The 18,990-nt window shown below is 31.6% G+C and overlaps 1 protein-coding gene across 2 annotated transcripts; it reads right to left on the bottom strand.

Moving 5' to 3' along the window:
• Positions 1-56: 56 nt before the first annotated feature.
• Positions 57-18,259, bottom strand: LOC145334283 (vinculin-like). Of its 2 annotated transcripts, none has more exons than XM_080179714.1 (9): positions 18,106-18,259; positions 15,245-15,321; positions 13,612-13,708; positions 12,329-12,386; positions 6,892-7,008; positions 6,092-6,145; positions 5,459-5,527; positions 4,899-4,986; positions 57-293 (listed from the first exon to the last, which is right to left on the bottom strand). In XM_080179714.1, exons 1-9 carry the CDS (start codon positions 18,225-18,227, stop codon positions 124-126), a joined length of 852 nt encoding a protein of 283 aa, XP_080035840.1. In that variant the 5' UTR covers positions 18,228-18,259; the 3' UTR covers positions 57-123. The 2 variants fall into 2 exon arrangements, with proteins under 2 accessions (XP_080035840.1, XP_080035915.1); XM_080179789.1 differs by having other exon boundaries at positions 12,329-12,384; positions 13,628-13,708.
• Between the last annotated feature and the right edge of the window lie 731 nt (positions 18,260-18,990).

The raw sequence follows: 18,990 nt of genomic DNA, 5'->3' as shown, positions 1-18,990 counted from the left end.
TATTTCGCGCTATTTTTCTTTGTCAATATGTTTTTCCCGCGCTTTTTTTCCCGCCATTTTTCTTGGTCATAATGTTTTTCCCGCGCTTTGTTTCGCGCCATGTTTCATTGTTCTGATTTGTCATCAATACTGGTACCACGGCTGTTGCCTGACCCAATAGAACTTAATGCCGGCCTCTGTACGGATCTTGATGCTGGCGGCCTCGGCGGCCATGACAGTCTGCTTGACGGACAACATCAGGTTCTGCGCGTTCAGCACCAACATCTCCGTGGCCTCAGTGTCCTCGCTGGGGTCTGAAATAATTATTCATTAGAAAGATGTTTGTTTACCTGTCAGTCTATATTATATACTAAAAGATATCTACAATGTAGTTTATTATTCCTATTAGAACAAGTTTTAAGTAAGGTAGTCGATATTTTGAATAATTGTAAAATAGTATTGATTTTGTTAAAATAAAAAAAAGATATTTTACACAAAGTTATATTTTACAAAAATACAGAGAAATCACATAAAATGATAATAATTTTGTAAGGCTTGATTTATAAAATGAACAATAGTTTGAGCTATTATTATAATTGGATTATAAAATCCAGAGAAAAGGGCAGTTAAGGAGAAAATTAGCTTCCATTATAATTTCTTTTTTGAGTAATTTCGGACAATTTAAAACATTTCAGTGTCTCAACCTACTCAATGACGAATTAGGTTCAAACTCTAAGAAACTAATCCTATTCAATTAATAACATATTTATAAAAGTTAGAGTCAAATATTCCTTTAAGAAAAAAGGTGGGATAACATAAAAATATAATTTAAATGTCAAAAAGATTATTCGCACTAAATTCATCGCATGACAATAGTTTGTAGTATTTAAATTTAATTTCCATTCTATTTATAATCCAAATTTATATAGTTATATTTATATGAAAATAATTAAATATTAATCTTGCTAAAAAATCTGTACTCTCCAAAAGTATCCGCTCATGTTAACTTTTTGGGATGAGTAGCTACTCTTATATGTAGGTTGTCCACATTCACTTACTAAAGCAAGAATAGTTGTTCTTATTTAAAAACTGGTGGTCTGATATGGTTCTCATTTACAGTAAAGTAAAAAAATCAACACGTTTAAAATGGACGCACGGACAATGACATTCTGGTAATAATTATAGAGTTAATACACTAAGTAGTACCTAACTACTACAGGAATCACCATGCAAAGTTTGAAATCGATAGGACAATTCTAACATGCCTAAATTAACGAAAAAAGCTATCCGTTACGGACGGACCCTAATTATAGAAAAGTTTCGCTTTTAATTATTTGGCTTACAAAACTATCATGGATGCTGTTAACAACCAGTTCAAAAATTTCCCACCAATAATTTTACTTTTTAAATTGAAAAAACATGATTGAATTATTTATTCAAAAGCTATGGTTTCAAATAAATCAAAAACAGATTTTCAAATTGAGGGTCCACTCTTTAAAAATATATTTAGATCAACCACCCCCAACTTATGACAAATTTACAAGAGGCACTCTATAACCCACTAAAATATTGATTCTTTAATAAAAAAAACAGAAAAAATTAAACTAAAGGTATGACTGTAAAAATTGTTATAAACGCTTATCAGAATAGCATTCTTGTTTGTAATGGTAACCTGCAGAGCTCCCTAAAAAAAACATTGGTTCACATTTTTATATTAACTCACAGAATTATACTGCATTATCAAAATTCTAGGGATCAGACAATGTACATCCCAAATTATTATGTACTAGCGGCTTTGCCCCTAGCCTCTAGGAGCTTTGCCCCATTAAGTAGTTTTTTAAAAAATAAAAAATTTAAAAATTTCAGCTGCTACGAACCATACTTTCCCCCAAATTATTTTTAGGGGGGTGGAATTTCATTTTTGAGGGGGTTGGGGGTGTCCCACCACCAAGAAAATAGCTTAAAATCACCACATAACCAATAGGTATATACTCTGAAGAGTAGAATCCGATCGGTTCAGTGGTTACCGAGATCTTAAGGGACAGACGGACGGACAGACAGACATTCATTTTAGCAAGCTACGTGTTTTACTTTATTAGAGAACATAAAAATCTGGTGTAACATCCATGTATTAATATATCTATTCTATAGAATAAGGTTGAAAACAGTGTTAGAATAAGAAATGCACAAAAAACATCGGATTTGCATTTTGAATAATTTATACTTTAAATGCATCTTGAAAGGAAAACAAAGTACAAAGAATATTAATAATCCATATTTAATTTCTAAAAATAATTTATTGATTATCCTCTATTCTATTCATCCGGGTTTCTTGCTACCGATCTCTAATTCTATTTCTACCTAGCTATCTAAAACTATAGGACAAATAATTTCATTTATTCTATCGTACTGTCTTTATTCTTTTTATTTATCTATGAAAAATGAATATATTTAACAATAGATAAAAGCTTCTCAGTTCCATAAGTTAATCTTTTTTGGACCAATCTATCTTAAAGATCGAAACATAGTGTTTTTAACAAAAGTAATTAGATTAGAATATTAACGTTCAAACATTAAAAATATTACTGTTATTTTTTTGTATGTATTTCACCATATATATACTTTTTGGAACTTAATTCTTTTTAAATTTGAAGACTATCTATACATAAAAACTTCCTAGAACAAAGCATAGTTGCTTTAACAGAAGATAGAATCTTCAGATGAGTTCCAAGGGTTAATCATATTACGCTAAATCTACTTATATTTGAATATTTATCAATCTATCTAACTAAATGAAAACTTACTGGAACCAAGCATTGTTGCTTTAAAAGTGTATAGAATCTTCAGATGAGTTCCAAGGGTTAATTTTATTTCTAAAATCTATCTATAATTGAATATTTATCAATCTTTCTATCAATCTATCTAACTAATTAAAAACTTACTGGAACCAAGCATTGTTGCTTTAACAGTGTATAGAATCTTTAGATGAGTTCCAAGGGTTAATTATATTACTAAAATCTATCTGTAATTGAATATTTATCAATCTTTCTATCAATCTATCTAACTAACTAAAAACTTACTGGAACCAAGCATTGTTGCTTTAACAGTGTATAGAATCTTCAGATGAGTTCCAAGGGTTAATTATACTACTAAAATCTATCTATCTATCTTTTTAGGGACTATCCATCAATCTATCTATCTTAAAACTTACTAGAACAAAGCATAGTTGCTTTAACAGTGTATAGAATCTTCAGATGAGTTCCAAGGGTTAATTATATTACTAAAATCTATCTATCTATCTTTTTAGGGACTATCCATCAATCTATCTATCTTAAAACTTACTAGAACAAAGCATAGTTGCTTTAACAGTGTATAGAATCTTCAGATGAGTTCCAAGGGTTAATCATATTACTAAAATCTATCTATATTTGAATATCTATCAATCTTTCTATCAATCTATCTAACTAACTAAAAACTTACTGGAACCAAGCATTGTTGCTTTAACAGTGTATAGAATCTTCAGATGAGTTCCAAGGGTTAATTATATTACTAAAATCTATCTATCTATCTTTTTAGGGACTATCCATCAATCTATCTATCTTAAAACTTACTAGAACAAAGCATAGTTGCTTTAACAGTGTATAGAATCTTCAGATGAGTTCCAAGGGTTAATTATATTACTAAAATCTATCTATCTATCTTTTTAGGGACTATCCATCAATCTATCTATCTTAAAACTTACTAGAACAAAGCATAGTTGCTTTAACAGTGTATAGAATCTTCAGATGAGTTCCAAGGGTTAATCATATTACTAAAATCTATCTATATTTGAATATCTATCAATCTTTCTATCAATCTATCTAACTAACTAAAAACTTACTGGAACCAAGCATAGTTGCTTTAACAGTGGATATAATCTTAAGTTGAGTTCCAAGAATTAATCTATCTAACTAATTATCAATCAATCTAACTATTTATTAAAATCTATCTAACTATTTATCAATCTATCTATCAATATGTCTATAAATCTGTTTATTCATCTATCTATTAATTTATCTATCTATCAATCTATATATCTATCTAAACTGAATAGAACCAAGCATAGTTGCTTTGACAGTTGAGTTACTGAGTTACTGTAAATTTATCTATATACAGTGTGTTTTTTTTTATGAGCACTTTTTTGAAAGCAATTTTACCCCACTTATAGTTATCAGAATTTAATGATTAATGGCTTATTTTCTTCGTTTTTAAGGGAAATTATGAAACAACAAAAAAAATTACAGTTTTTGTTGAAAAAGTACAGTAAAGTTGAAAATTAAAAACTTAGGTGTCAACATATAAAAATGGTTTTAGCGCATTTTTCTTAAAAAAATGGATTTTCTGTAGTCGACTTTGGGGGGCCAGTACTCCCTCCCTGGTTGAGATATGACCTTCAAACTTTGATATGTTCTAGTACATGTCCCTAATAGTATCTGTATACATTTTTAGCTCTATATTTCAACTTTGAAGTGTTTAGCAGCCATTCTTGCAAAAGGTTGATTATTTGAGCATAAGAAAAATGCGCTAAAACCATTTTTAGATGTTGACACCTAAGTTTTTAATTTTCAACTGTACTGTACTTTTTCAACAAAAACTGTAATTTTTTTTGTTGTTTCATAATTTCCCTTAAAAAACGAAGAAAATAAGCCATTAATCATTAAATTCTGATAACTATAAGTGGGGTAAAATTGCTTTCAAAAAAGTGCTCATAAAAAAAACACACTGTATTTGCATACATATATCTATGTTTTTTTTGTGGCCTATATACCAATCTTGCTGTCTATCTATATATCAATAAATATATCTATCAATATATCTATCTATTTATCTGTCCATTTAACTGTCCATTTATCTATCAATCAATCTATCTAAAAACTTACTGGAACCAAGCATAGTTGCTTTAACAGTGGATAAAATCTTCAGTTGAGTTCCAATAGTTGGAATTCTTTCACAAGCATTCAACAAATTCTAAAACATTTTAGGTATTTTACTTTTTTAAAAATCTGTACATTGGTTTTAAACTCATTTAATTTTCATTTTTTACGCGTAAGGTGTGTTAGCATTTAGTCAAATGCACTTATTAAGTCAAACTATCCCTAATTGTGATAAAATGTATATATTTATAAAGATGAAAATTAAAAATAATTTGACTTAAAAAACGCATTTGACTAAAGACTAACACACAATTTACAGAAAATACGCAATACAAAATACTCTCTTTATTGTGTTGAACTGATTTTCTAAATTTTCAAAATTGAATTTTATCATTAAATAATCCATTTTCTTAGAAAAAAATCAAAAACATTAAACGTAATTATCGCAGGTCTTTAAAAAATTTAATCTTTTTCTGACGTGTCCTTAGAAAACATGGCAGTTTTATTATCATTTATACAACTATAATCTTAACTGATTTTTGTCATTCACATTAATATTTTCTTACCGTTTTCATGCGTTTGTCAGTGCAATGATGGGCCAGAGTCATAGCCAGAGCTGTTACCTCATCTGATATCTAAATACAGAATCATTTTCAGAACATTGGTAGGCCAGTTTCATAGCCAGATCTGTAACCTCATCTGATATATAAATACAGAATTATTTTTCTGAACACTGGTGGGCCAGTTTCATAGCCAGAGCTGCTACCTCATCTGATACCTAAATACAGAATCATTATTCAGAACACTGGTGGGCCATATTCATAGCCAGAGCTGTTACTTCATCTGATACTATAGAATATACATGGATATTATAACAGGGAGAAAATATTGTCAACTTAGGTTGCTGACATGGACATCATGTATTGGTCAGTTTGTTCATCCAGTAGGAGGAAATATAATGCATTGACAACGAAATAGTTTCATCTAAAATTTTACTTTGAAAAATAAGAATCTAAATAAAACTTCAATAACATTAACCACTAAAGCTTATAAACAAGTTCAACTTTTGGAGTCTAGGTTGATTGTTGATTGTTGATTGTTGTTTCTCATGATTTTGGAGTATTTTAATTGGCCATTGTCCTATCTTTCCAGATGTCTGCAATTACTACTTCTATTTATAGCAGAGAAAAAAAGTTTACCTCTGCAATTTTAACTGCAACGCTGATTAATTCTTTCTTGCTAGCACCATCCTCCTAGATAGATAGATAGATAGATAGACAGATAGATAGATAGATAGATAGATAGATAGATAGATAGATAGATAGATAGATAGATAGATAGATAGATAGATAGATAGATAGATAGATAGATAGATAGATAGATAGATAGATAGATAGATAGATAGATAGATAGATAGATAGATAGATAGATAGATAGATAGATAGATAGATAGATAGATCTGGACTAACTCACTAAGCCTGGCCATGAGCAGGGCCACCTTCTTAGCTGCGGCTATGATATCATTAGATAGATATATAGATAGATATAACTGTATCTGGACTAACTCGCTAAGCCTGGCCATAAGCAGAGCCACCTTCTTTGCTACAGCTATGATATCTTAGATAGATAGATAAATAGATACACTGTACCTCGACTAACTCGCTATGCCTTGCCATGAGCAGGGCCATCTTCTTTGCTGTCGCTATGATAAAATCAGATAGATAGATAGAACTGTACCTGGACTAACTCACTAGGCCTGGCCATGAGCAGAGCCACCTTTTTAGCTGTGGCTATGATATCATTAGATAGATAGATAGACCTAGACAAACTCGCTGAGTCTGGCCATGAGCAGAGCCACCTTCTTAGCTGCGGCGATAATATCATTAGATGGATAGATAGATATAACTGTACCTGGACTAACTCGCTGAGCCAGGCCATGAGCAGGGCCACCTTCATTGCCGCGGCTATGACATCATTTGATAGATAGGTATAACTGTACCTGGACTAACTCGCTGAGCCTGGCCATGAGCAGGGCCACCTTCTTTGCTGCTGCTATAATATCATTGTCCTTGCTGGACCAGTTACACACCTCCTCGTGCAGGTCTTTGGCTGCCAACTAAAAACAGCAAAATATTAGCCGATTTTCAATTATCTAGGTAGATGCCATTTGGCAAGTGAAAGCGACTGCAGCAGCTGTTTTTGTTAATTGTTAAAAAGAGAGTCTGCATGTAAGGACTTATATCTAACTGCAGATGAGCTACCCCTCTTCTTAGTCTGTAATTATTTTTTTAAAGAAGGGGTTTCTGTGCTCCGTTTGCATTTTAAGGGAAAACACTGATATACTATTTAGAGACGATACTATTCTTTTATTTTATTCGTCCATCCGTTCATCTGTCCATGCATTTTATTTTTCAAAAAAAAACTTTTTGTCTGCTATTTGAGTGCCTGATATTTGTTGTGAAGATAGCTACACTAAGAAATATATAAACTCTATCCTAAAAGTAAACCATCTTGGTCCAAACATTTCAGATATTTTTTACTTTAAACAAACAATGTCTACTGTATGTTGTAGGTTTTAAATATTATTCTTTAATTCTAAAATTAAATCTAGCACCCAGAAAAACAAATAGATTAATTTCTGCGTAATAGCAATTAATTTCAGGGATCTGGAGGGATAAAACAATATTCGATAAATTGATGTACATCCCCAATGATGAAACAATAACTAAAAAAAACCCTCTTTTAGATTATAATTGGTGGTTAATCATTTGAACACTCAACCAAATGAACTAACTCAAAATTTAATATATGTTCAAAAACCATCGAAGAAGAAAACGTTATAATTAGACTTTGGGGACTAGTGTAATAAACAGCCCAATGTCCCCACCCTCCCTGAATTAATTTACAAATTCCAATTAAATTTCTAAACAATTCCACAAACTTTCTATAATATTGTAAATTAAAATTTGGGGAAATATTTATTATTTAAAATTAATATTTTATGGCGTAATATTTGATAGTTTTTCATTTTGTAGGGGCCTTTATGGGTAAATTTTCTTTTTCTTTTTTTGTGAAAAATAGGTTAATAGTCACAGACAAAACGAGTAAAAGTAAATGCGTGACATCACATATACCAATAAAGGGTCCTATCTATAACTCTTGCATCCTAAACCAATATGATCTTTAGAAATGTATTATTTTCTATAATTCTTGCTTGTTGTCCATTTGTGAAATTAAAAAACCACCATGAGTTGGTAAGTAAGATATTTAGTAAATTGAATACAAATTCATATTAGACTTCAAAAATCAAAATAAATTACAATTATGAATTTAGCTACTTTTTAACTGAACTAAAATGATAAGATATGTAACAATGGTTGAAAACAGACTTGTCAGTGTTGTCTTCTGTACGGTGTAAAATCCCCGATTAGTAAATTGAATAAAATTCATATTAGACTTCAAAAATTAAAATAAATTACAATTTTAAATCTAGCTACTTTTAAACTGAACTAAAATGATGAGATACATAACAATAGTTGAAAACAGACTTTTTAGTGTTGTTTTCTGTACTGTGTAAAATCCCCAATTAGAAAATTGAATACAAAGTCATATTAGACGTTAAAAATTTTAATAAATTACAATTTTGAATCTAGCTACTTTTAAATTGAACTAAAATGATAAGATACGTAACAATGGTTGAAAACAGACTTGTCAGTGTTGTTTTCTGTACAGTGTAATATCCCCAGGCATCAGGTGCTTCCTCTGCCTCCATCTGAGCAATCAGGTTGTCTAGTTTGGTTCTGTCGCCTTTCTTGCATACCTCTAGATGTTCCCTTAATTCAAACGTAATTAGGGTCTTTCATAATAATGATCTCTAGAGGGCTTGTCGTCATTCGGGTTCGAGGCCTCTCCACTCACCTTGAAACATACTCCGCGTCTTATAATTGCGGTGTTAAGCGTCCTTTCGCCCTATAGACAACATACTCATTGATTGCACAACCTTTTTGTAGAAGTGCATGGTAATAAGTTGCTCCTGTTTATGGACTTTTTTTAACGTCTAGTATAAAGAAATAGTTCTTTTATAAAAATTACCTCACTACAAAGATGTACTCTTTAAAAGCTTCAAAGCAATCATCCAAAGAGAGGCAATAATAAAAAACAATAGAGATAGAAAACAAAGTTTGAATCAAAGCATCCAATTGATCAATTGTCCCAGTAACCAGACTGTAGGAATTTACAACACAGGCCAAAATCTCGTAAGAAAGGCCGACAAACAAAACTGCTGACAAGCTTTTTTTCATTTTCTTATATGATATGATATTATTTTGAACTGATTGAATACAGATTTCTTCACTTTCAATTGCTGTGATGATTTGCTTTGAACTGATTCCAACAATTGTTATTGTCAAAGATCGTATGATAGCAAACTGAATTGTCATCAACATAAACATAGATGTGATGATACAAGCTTCTTCATTGCCATTACAAAGTATATGTAGCGCCTTGATGTTTTGTACAGTATATTGCACAAGGGCAAAGATTATTTCAAGCAAGCAAATGACCCATAGAAAAGTTCTTGATGGCCTTTGTAGATAGGGAGATTTGACAAGGTCAGGATTTAAAACTCCAACAGAGCAAATGATGGGGACCAAAACCACATGATTTATTTGTCCTAGAAGATTTTTAGAATAAAGGACTACCTTGGTCATGTCTTTGGATGTTAGACCAGCAATGATATTGTTTCTTGTAAAGATTATCATTGCAACAGGTACTATCATACTAAGCAAGGTCCATATGATTGTGAAAACATAATCAACAATCCTAATATAATGGATTTATCATTATCTGGATGTTACACCAGATTTTCATGTTTGCGAATAAAGTGAAACTCGCAGCGGGCTAAAACAACGATTCGCATCATCCACTCCCTTTACCTCATCCCCTCCCCTATTACCGAATGAAGTAACTGACCAATAAATGATATTCATTTTGGCAACCTAAATTGAGGACAATTTTTCCCTTGTCATAATATCCACGTATATTCTATATCCATTCCTAGTGTCAGTTTGTAAAATTTTAATCTTTGCTAGAAATCTAATAAACTTTGATGTGATGGTTTGTGCCTTCATTTTCCTCAGCATAACAATTTTAACTGCAGGATAGTTGAAGAAAAATTAAACTTATTCAAATAGAAAGCTATATGTAGGTATTGATTTTCTTTAATTTATGATCAAATATTATATGCCTATATTATGCTTACACTAAATTATGCTGTTTTTCATAAAAACAAGAATGACAACATTCCAGGGTTGTCATTTTGGGCGGGCGATTTTGGGCTGCCCAATATAAGGTTCTTTTGGGCAGTTTTGGGCACCCCCCTTTTGGGGGGAGAGAAAAAGGGGAGGGTTGAAAAAAGTGGGGGGGGCGGGCCTATTTTTTGGGTGATATAGGTTTATAACTATTTTGGGGGAGGGTACCACCACCCTCCTAAGAGAAATCACCCAAAGAAAAAAATTACACCCCCCGAACAAATTTTTTTAACTAAAAATAAAAATGGGGGGAGGCAACACACCCCCCCCCCCCAAATTATTTTTACTTTTTCTTTTCAAATCTAATATAATAATTGGGTTATCAAATTTGACTCTCGCCTCCTCAAGTGCCCCTAGAGGCCTCTAGGGCCGTAGCCGCTAGTTAACTATATAAATTAGTAAGCTTTTTTGTATCTAGAGAAGGATTTCGCTAACTGCTGAACCGATATGGTTCTCCTTTCCAGTGGAGCTTTTATAGGTCCTGAGATGGATTTAGGCTATTTTATATGCTTTTTACGACATTTGCCCAAAAAGGGTTCCCAAAACCACTTTTTGGCGCCCAAAACCCTTTTGGGCAATTGAGCCGCCCAATATCCAAAAAAGTGCCCAATATGACAACCCTGCAACATTCATAAACAGCGTAGCTCTTTGATGCATTGAGCAGCAAAATCTTAATATAAATCAGCGCCAGTGTTACATCCTAAATAGCAGAAGGCTCTAAAACACAAATCTCTTATATGGATAATGTTTGTCCTATAAGCACTACAAACAGACCGACTGACCAATTGAACTTTAGAGTATATGCCCATTGGTTGGCATAGTCATTACAAAAAACCGGCTGTCTATAGAAAAAAGCAGCCAATGAAATATTTTTTCTTTCTTTTAATAATTCATTTTATTTTTGGGAAGAGGGGGGGGGGTTAATTACCTTCAATCCTCCCTTGAACATACATAGTTGGGTTGTACAAGTATTAATGGTTAAAAATTTTCCATCAATAACTTTAATTTACGGAATGTACATGATCTTTTCGTTCTTTTCTTATCCCTTAAAATTCCTGAAGTTTACTTACACAACCTGTAATTACCTGCCTAGTCTTGCTACTGCAATTTTACAACAAATTTGTATACAATTTTGTTATCACATGTACAATGTACATATAAGTTCGGCTAATTAATTGCATACAATTTAGATAAGACATATACATTTATATTCTGCTTATTAATTTCATACAATTTAGAAAAGACATATACATTTATATTCTGCTTATTAATTGCATAAAATTTAGGTTGACATTATGGTACCTATTGAGGAGTTACATTTCTTAATAAGTGCCTTTAATTCAATTAAGTTTATTTGATAGCTAAACAATTTAGCACATAATACACTTTAAAAACAACATAAAATAAAGTATAATACAGTATATAATACAGAAATCTAAGTATTTTCTTGTGCGGCAAATAAAAATTAATGGCTGCAGTTTCGCTAAAATCTCTCTCTCTCTCTCCTCAAAAGAAGGAGCAATTTTAGTAAACCTGGCAATATTGTGTTTTTAGGTATCTTTTCAGATATCGATATCATTCTTAGTATTCGGCAGCATTCCTATTTTGATAGTTCAGCAAAATATTTTGCAAAGAAGGAATGCATACTAAAGGTCTATTTAGGAACGATGTTCAAATTTAAATAAGAATACATTTAATGATTAAAAACCGATGCTAGTTGCATGGAATTTTGTTGGTTTCAGTTTTGGGGCAAAAACCAGTTTAGATTTGTCATACTTTTGAGATTAATAAGGATGTATAGTGTTAAGGAGGATCCTAATAAATAATTTTAGATTAATATCTCATTTAGAATCCAACCAAGACAAACTAAGGTAAACTAAATTTTTTAAAGCCAATCCTTTCTAAAATTATGGTCTGTGTGTCCGTTTTCCGTCCGAACGTCACAGTTATATCTTTTTATTTACATAGTCATGGAGGTCTATTTGTCTATACCTTAAATTACTATTCTGTTTTTTTTAGTTTTGAGTTTGACACTAGATAAGTTCGTTTGCACTACTTTTTGATTTCAGAGCTTCGCTTCTATAAATATAGGTATCCTTATTTTTCTTAATAAATGGAGAAACTTACCAAAATAGCTCCTTTATTTTGTCCTCTAAAGACGTCAGTTTCATCCTGTCCATTATCTAACAAAACCAAATGATTCTATTCTTAGGTTCATTAGGAAACTAAATTATATGTTTTTAAAAGCGAAGCTTTTCTATAATTAGGGTCGGTCCGTACGCCACAGACAGTTAGTTAATTTCTTACGTTAATTTAAACAAGTTAGAATTGTCCTATCGTGATAAAATTATCAGATTGATCTGATTTTTGGAAGCCTAACAATTTGTTTTGATTTTATATATTTATATTCTGATTATTTATTTCTAACACTCTACAAGTGTTTATGTTCGTTTGTTCTAACGTTTCAGAGCTTCGCTTTTATGGATGTTGTCATCCTTGTTATAAAAAAATTGTACTTTTCCTATAAATAAAATGATTTTAAAATTCAATAGATTTAAAATACAAAATATGTTTTGATTGTCAAATGTTTCCTACATAAAGATTACTATTGGTTCGTTAAAGAGAATAATTGTTTCACAAAAAAAGTAATTTTGTTGGGGGAGTCATTTTCTTCTAGGGGGTGATTTCACTTAGGAGGCTGGTGGCGTCCTCCCCAGAAAAAGTTATAAATCTTCCCAGGACTTCTGAGATGAAAAGAAGAACGAATTCGAATCATCGGTTATCGAGATCCTTCAGAACAGACAGACAGACACATAACCATCATGTTACTTTTATAAAAGGATATAGAAATATTTTTAAAGCGAAGCTTTTCTATAATTAGGGTCGGTCCGTCCGTACGTCCGTCCGGAACGGATAGCTTTTTTCGCTAATTTAGGCATGTTAGAATTGTCCTATTGATTTCAAACTTTGCATTGCGATTCCTGTAGTAGTTAGGTACGATTTAGAAAGCGTAGCAACTCTATAATCATTACCAGAATGTCCGTACGTCCATTTTAAACATGTTGATTTTTTTACTTTTTTAACAACAAATTTTTATGTGATCTAATAATCCGATTGATCTGATTTTTGGTATACTGATTCCTGGTACAACAAAGTACAATATTATAAGCGAAGCAACTCTATAATCAAGTCTTAAAAATGTAAGATTGTCCATAAACATTATTCTGTATCAAACAGTTTTTCAACAATTTTACTTACAATTTTGCTTCGACATTTATACATATATATTCTGATTATTCAGTTCTGACACTATACAAGTGTTAGTATCCGTTTGTCCTACCGTTTTAGTGCTTCGCTTTTATGGATGTTGTCATCCTTGTTTTTTAATGACCATAAAATCATTGTTTCCTGAATGTTTGAGACAACCTGCAGATTGTGGGGGTGGTGGGGGGCGAGGGGGCGGGGCAACCACATCCCCGGGCAGAGGGGGGCGTGGTGGAGCTTCTTCTGAAATATCACAATAGTTATTTATTGTATCGTATTATAGACAGCTTTCCACGGATATCAAAATGAAAAATTGAATCTTAAAACAAGTTTTGTTAGCCCCGAAGTACCAATATATGGAGCTCTGCCAATGTTTGCCAACATTCTTAAAACCTTTAAACTTTTAAAGTAGGAAAATTAATTGATATGATTTTTCCCTTTGAATTTATGACTTTTTATCCTGTATTCTGCAAAATTAACCTTCACCTATAATTTTGTTTTTAATAACTTGTTGTGAAATACTTAACATTTTAAACAGAGAGATTATTGAGAAATATTCTAAGTTTAGGCTAAAAAAAATTATAATATAGGGGAAAACTAGTAATAAAATTAGTATATCAATAAATGTATAAGTATAGATGTATAGCACAGAAAACTTCTTGTCATAAATGTTGGAAATCATTTTCGTCTGCTTGCAAATTGCTTGATGTTACTTTGCAGTGACTTTGCTGTGGTTTAGATTTCCGACGCTATTAGCTGTTTTCAAAAACTCAACGAAAAATCGGGACAGCGTTCCAAATGGCTCTTATCCCTCTATTCTATAACTTTTATAGTACATACATATTTAATTTTTTGACTGATATCTTGGCTGGAAATTTCAGGTTAATAACTAATGCTATTCATAATATTCTGATAAAGCTACATAATTAAATAAGCCATATGAGGTGAATATTTGAATAACAGGTGGTTTCCCCCAAAGTGCCTACAAAGTACCTAAACCCCCACACCCCCATTGAATTTAAAATGTTAGGTATGTTAGGTTGGGTTAGGTTGTATTTGCCATTGGGTAACCACACAGGATAAAGGAACCGTTTTTACAGGGCTTGGTCAAAGAAAACAACTTATTTTCATTTTTATTTTTATAATAAGAAGGGGGTTTAAATGCTCGGTAGGCAATTTGAGGAAAACACTAAACACTTAATAACTTCTATTGATATTGCATTATTGGCATAAAAGATATCATTTTGGTCAATATTCTATTAATATGGTAATTTTCTGCAATACAAAATACCTCAGATATCAATAAAATAGAATGTTACAGTTGGGAGGTTGAAATTTTTTTTTCTCTTCTACTCTCTCTCTCTCTCTCTCTCTCTCTCTCTCTCTCTCTCTCTCTCTCTCTCTCTCTCTCTCTCTCTCTCTCTCTCTCTCTCTTTCGTTCTTTCCATCTCTTTTATTTTTCCTCTCTTTCAATTTCTTATATATTCTCTCACTCTTTTTATCTCTTTCTCCCTCCCTCCCTCTATCTTTCTTTTTAAAAGCAAAGATTTCTATAATTAGGATTTGTACGTTTGTACTCTATAATCAAGTCCCAAAAATGTATGTATGCCCTAAAAACTTTATCCTATATTTAAGAATTTTGCAACAAATTTACTTACAATTTTGTTTAGACTTCTGCATTATGTTTATTCAGTTCGGACACTCTACAAGTGTAATGTTTGTTTTTTTCTGACGTTTCAGGACCTCGCTTTTATGGATGTTGTTATCCTTGTTTCTTACCTATTTTGAAGTCAAACAAATCTTCAATGGGTTGGTTAACATTTCCATTATAGTCAATCTCGTTTCCATTTCTCGTGCTAAAATAAATAAGAATAATTAGCTGCATTATAACAAGGATGACAACATCCATAAAAGCGAAGCACTGAAACGGTAGAACAAACGGACATTAACACTTAGTGTCAGAACTGAATAATCAGAATAAAAATATAAAGAGTCGAAGCAAAATTGTAAGTAAATTTGTTGAAAAACTGCTTGATACAGGATAATGTTTATGGACATACTTACATTTTTAGGACTAGATTATGTAGTTGCTTCGCTTATAATATTGTTCTTTGTTGTCCCAGGAATCAAGATACCAAAAATCAGATCAAACGGATAAATAGATCACATAAAAATTTGTTGTTAAAAAAGTAGAAAAATCAACATGTTTAAAATGGACGTACGGACATTATGGTAATGATTATAGAGTTGCTATGCTTTTTAAATCGTACTTAACTACTACAGGAACCATCATGCAAAGTTATAAATCGATAGGACAATTCTAACATGCCTAAATTAACGAATAAAAGCTATCTATCTCGGACGGACGTACGGACGGACGGACCGACCCTAATTATAGAAAAGCTTCGCTTTTAAAAAGGATGTAGAATAAACGTGGATGGTTTATTGGTCAGTTCGTTCAACCAGTATATAGGAAGGGAGGAGATGAGGTAAAGGGTGTGGAAAGGTGATCGTTATTTTTGCTCGCTGCATATCTTGATTTATTAGAAAAAATGTAAATCTCAGGTGGATTCTTAAAAAAAATTGCCCCACATATCGCTTAGTGAGGCAAAATTGTTATTGTGAAAAATCCTCCAAAATCGCATCAAAAATCTATAAAAAAAATTAAAAATCATAGAAGGGTTATTAACATAAGATTTTATTTAGTATTTGTAGATTTTTTATGTAATTTTGGAGAATTTTCACGAAAACAATTTTACCTCACTAAGCGATTAGTGGGGCAAACTTTTTTTAAGAATCCACCTCTGGTGTAAGATCCAAGTAATAATATATCCATTATTACAAAGCAAAAGGGTGTATGTGGGTGTCATTACTCCCATTTAAAATTTAATGGAAGGCCTACCTTACCCTTTTTTCAAACCTCTACACGCCACTCGGTAAAATTGTTTATTTATACTGCAGATATCTTTTGATATAAAAATGTAAAGATAGGTATAACTAAGTGTTTATTAAGATTTCAGCACAATTACATATATAAAACAGATTGATTCTATATCATAAGTTGATAGAAAGATGATAACTTCAATAAAAGCAAATATCAATATATTAGAATAACAAAATTGGCAAATGTAGAGTGATAACGTTTCTCGTATTCCTTCGAAACCGAATAATATCCGGTGGATTAGAAACATACGAAAAAATTATGTCTAGCATCGTATTATAGCCAGTTTTCTACGAATATAAAAACCAGTTTTTTTGCCCGTGTCTTTGAGATCTTGGGGCTAAAAAACTGGCCGTAATCTTATAATTGTGCATTTTTTATCCGCGGAAAGCCTATTCTAATATTCTAGTACTAATGAAAATTCTGTAAAATCTATCCCAAAATCTACTTAAATACTGGTTGCATAATGATTACACAACTAACTTTTTCTGTTAGTCCTTCATGTTTTTTTATGTATATATAGGCATTTTTTTCTTAGAATAATTGTCTTAGTCTATGAATGTAGATCGATGGAATGATAAGCATGTCAGTGTTAAAAGTTCGCAAAATGATTGGAAAAATCCTCCAAATGCCAAGGAGAATTCTATCGTCTCTTTGGAGTTAATTGGCCACAGGGAGGGAGGAAACATTGGTCTTTTTTAACACTAGTCCCCAAAGTTTAAAATAACGTTTTTCTTAGCTTAAAAACTTTGGTGCTTTGCCTGAATTTTAATTGGTTAGTTCATTAATTTGATAGTCTTATCCTTTTAAATTTTTAAATTGGCTAAGCCAATAGTCATGAATAGTGATGTTAAAATTTGTTCCTAATGCTGCTTTGTCAGATACATGGCGTAAATAATAAGACAAGAGGCAATATCTTGGCCCAATAATAGACAAAGGTTGTGAAAGGAAGGGGTCAGTATTATAATACAGGTACAAGGGCAGAAAAATAGCCTAAAACCATCCCAAGACTTAGATATTACAAGTAAAATACTCTAAAACTACCCAGGCATCCATGTGAAGCTTCCATTAAAAGGAGAAATTTTGGTTCAGTAGTTATTGAGGTTTTAATCTTCACATAAAAAAACTTACTACTTTGTATAATTGGATTACATTGGGCAAGGTATGGATTGTGTATCTAAGAGAATTATATCTTTAACTAGGGCTTTTTAAGAAAAATAACTTAAGGGAATATTATAAGTGGTCCAATTTCAAACTTAGGGTTTCTCCCCAATAATCCAGAGTTGATGGGAAGAGTCAAAACTTTTACAACTACTTAGAATTTCTTATTCTTTTTTTTCTCATCTTGCTGAACTGTATAATCATATCGTTTTAGTACATTGTTTATTTGATCAAATTGATTATAGTTGGATGAATAAGATCACTTTTAGGAAATTTTAGTATTAGTCAAGGGCAGGTTTAAGCTATTTAGCAGGGAGGTACTTCAAGGAAGACTAATCTTATCAATGAAAAACAATTATGGCAATTTCCATCAAAGAATCTATCGAGCAAGGAATCCTACCATATATGAAGAAAAAAAAGGGAGGTGGGAGCATCTTTTTTTATGGACCTAACCCTGACCTAAAGCAATAAAAAAACTACCCTTAATTTAAATTTATTTTAAAATGAGAAGGTTTTATGTACTATGTAACTTTTTTACCTGTAATTGTGACTGCTTTTCTGGTTGCTGCTGGCAGAATATTTGTTGTTGGCCTGCTGACTTCTCTCCGAGGTGTAGTGCTGTTGCTGATGACTTAGTATCTGCTGCTTCTGTGTCATCATCTAGTATTTCAATTTCATCCATTAAGAATTAGAGTAAACAATAGAGGGAGAAAGGATTAAATAACTATCCATCTCAACAGTCTTGTGCAAATTTCTAATTGGGTCATTGAAAATCAACCAATATGGTGTAGCTTATATTAACACAGCCAAGTAGCAGAAAATGATTTAGAAGCAGACGAAAGAGGTCTTTGAAAAATAAAGGGAGGTAGTTGTCTGTATATAGATCTGTTCATTAAAACACAGCATAGAGAAAATAATAAAAGAGAGAAATCGAGGTATTTGAAGGACTAAAATAGGCAGTGGGCCTAGAGGCCTATATTGAGCAATTGCCGCGCTGAATTTTTAATGTTATTCCACCACTTTTCAAAATGGGAATATCTTAAAATTAAATATAATTTCAAGACAGTTATAGTTGCTGTTTGAAGCATAAATCTAATTTTTAAGGGATGATATAGAAATATTTTGAATTATCATCCATTCTGATGAAACCTAATGAAAGAATATAAAATTATCATTATTAATTTTTCATGACTTTGCTACTGACTTTAATCATAACACTCATTATTAGCTTATAAGATTTATATTGCAGTCTATCTAACTTGTATTTTTTAATAAATAAACGTTTTTACAAATTTAATATGAACATTTGATTGTAAATTATAATAATCAGTTTTTCAGTGCCATCTAGCTTTGGATATAGAACTAGAATATCAAAGCGTTCATCAATTTTTATTTTGCCTGTATTTTTCTTGTTTTGGATTTT

Source organism: Acartia tonsa, chromosome 1 (assembly GCF_053477335.1).
Source record: "Acartia tonsa isolate MP-2025a chromosome 1, ASM5347733v1, whole genome shotgun sequence".
In the NCBI taxonomy this organism is placed as follows: Eukaryota; Metazoa; Arthropoda; class Copepoda; order Calanoida; family Acartiidae; genus Acartia; species Acartia tonsa.
Note: the sequence above shows the minus strand (reverse complement) of the source record. Positions and strands in the feature narration are given on the sequence as shown.

Excerpts from the sequence above, each read along its gene's own strand:
- LOC145334283 (XM_080179714.1), bottom strand. The coding sequence starts at position 18,227 with ATGATGACACAGAAGCAGCAGATACTAAGTCATCAGCAACAGCACTAC. Across the intron at positions 13,709-15,244 it reads TTTGTTTGACTTCAAAATAG|AAGAAGCTCCACCACGCCCC; the intron begins GTAAGAAACAAG and ends GTGATATTTCAG. Across the intron at positions 5,528-6,091 it reads TTGCAGTTAAAATTGCAGAG|ATATCAGATGAGGTAACAGC; the intron begins GTAAACTTTTTT and ends TTCTGTATTTAG.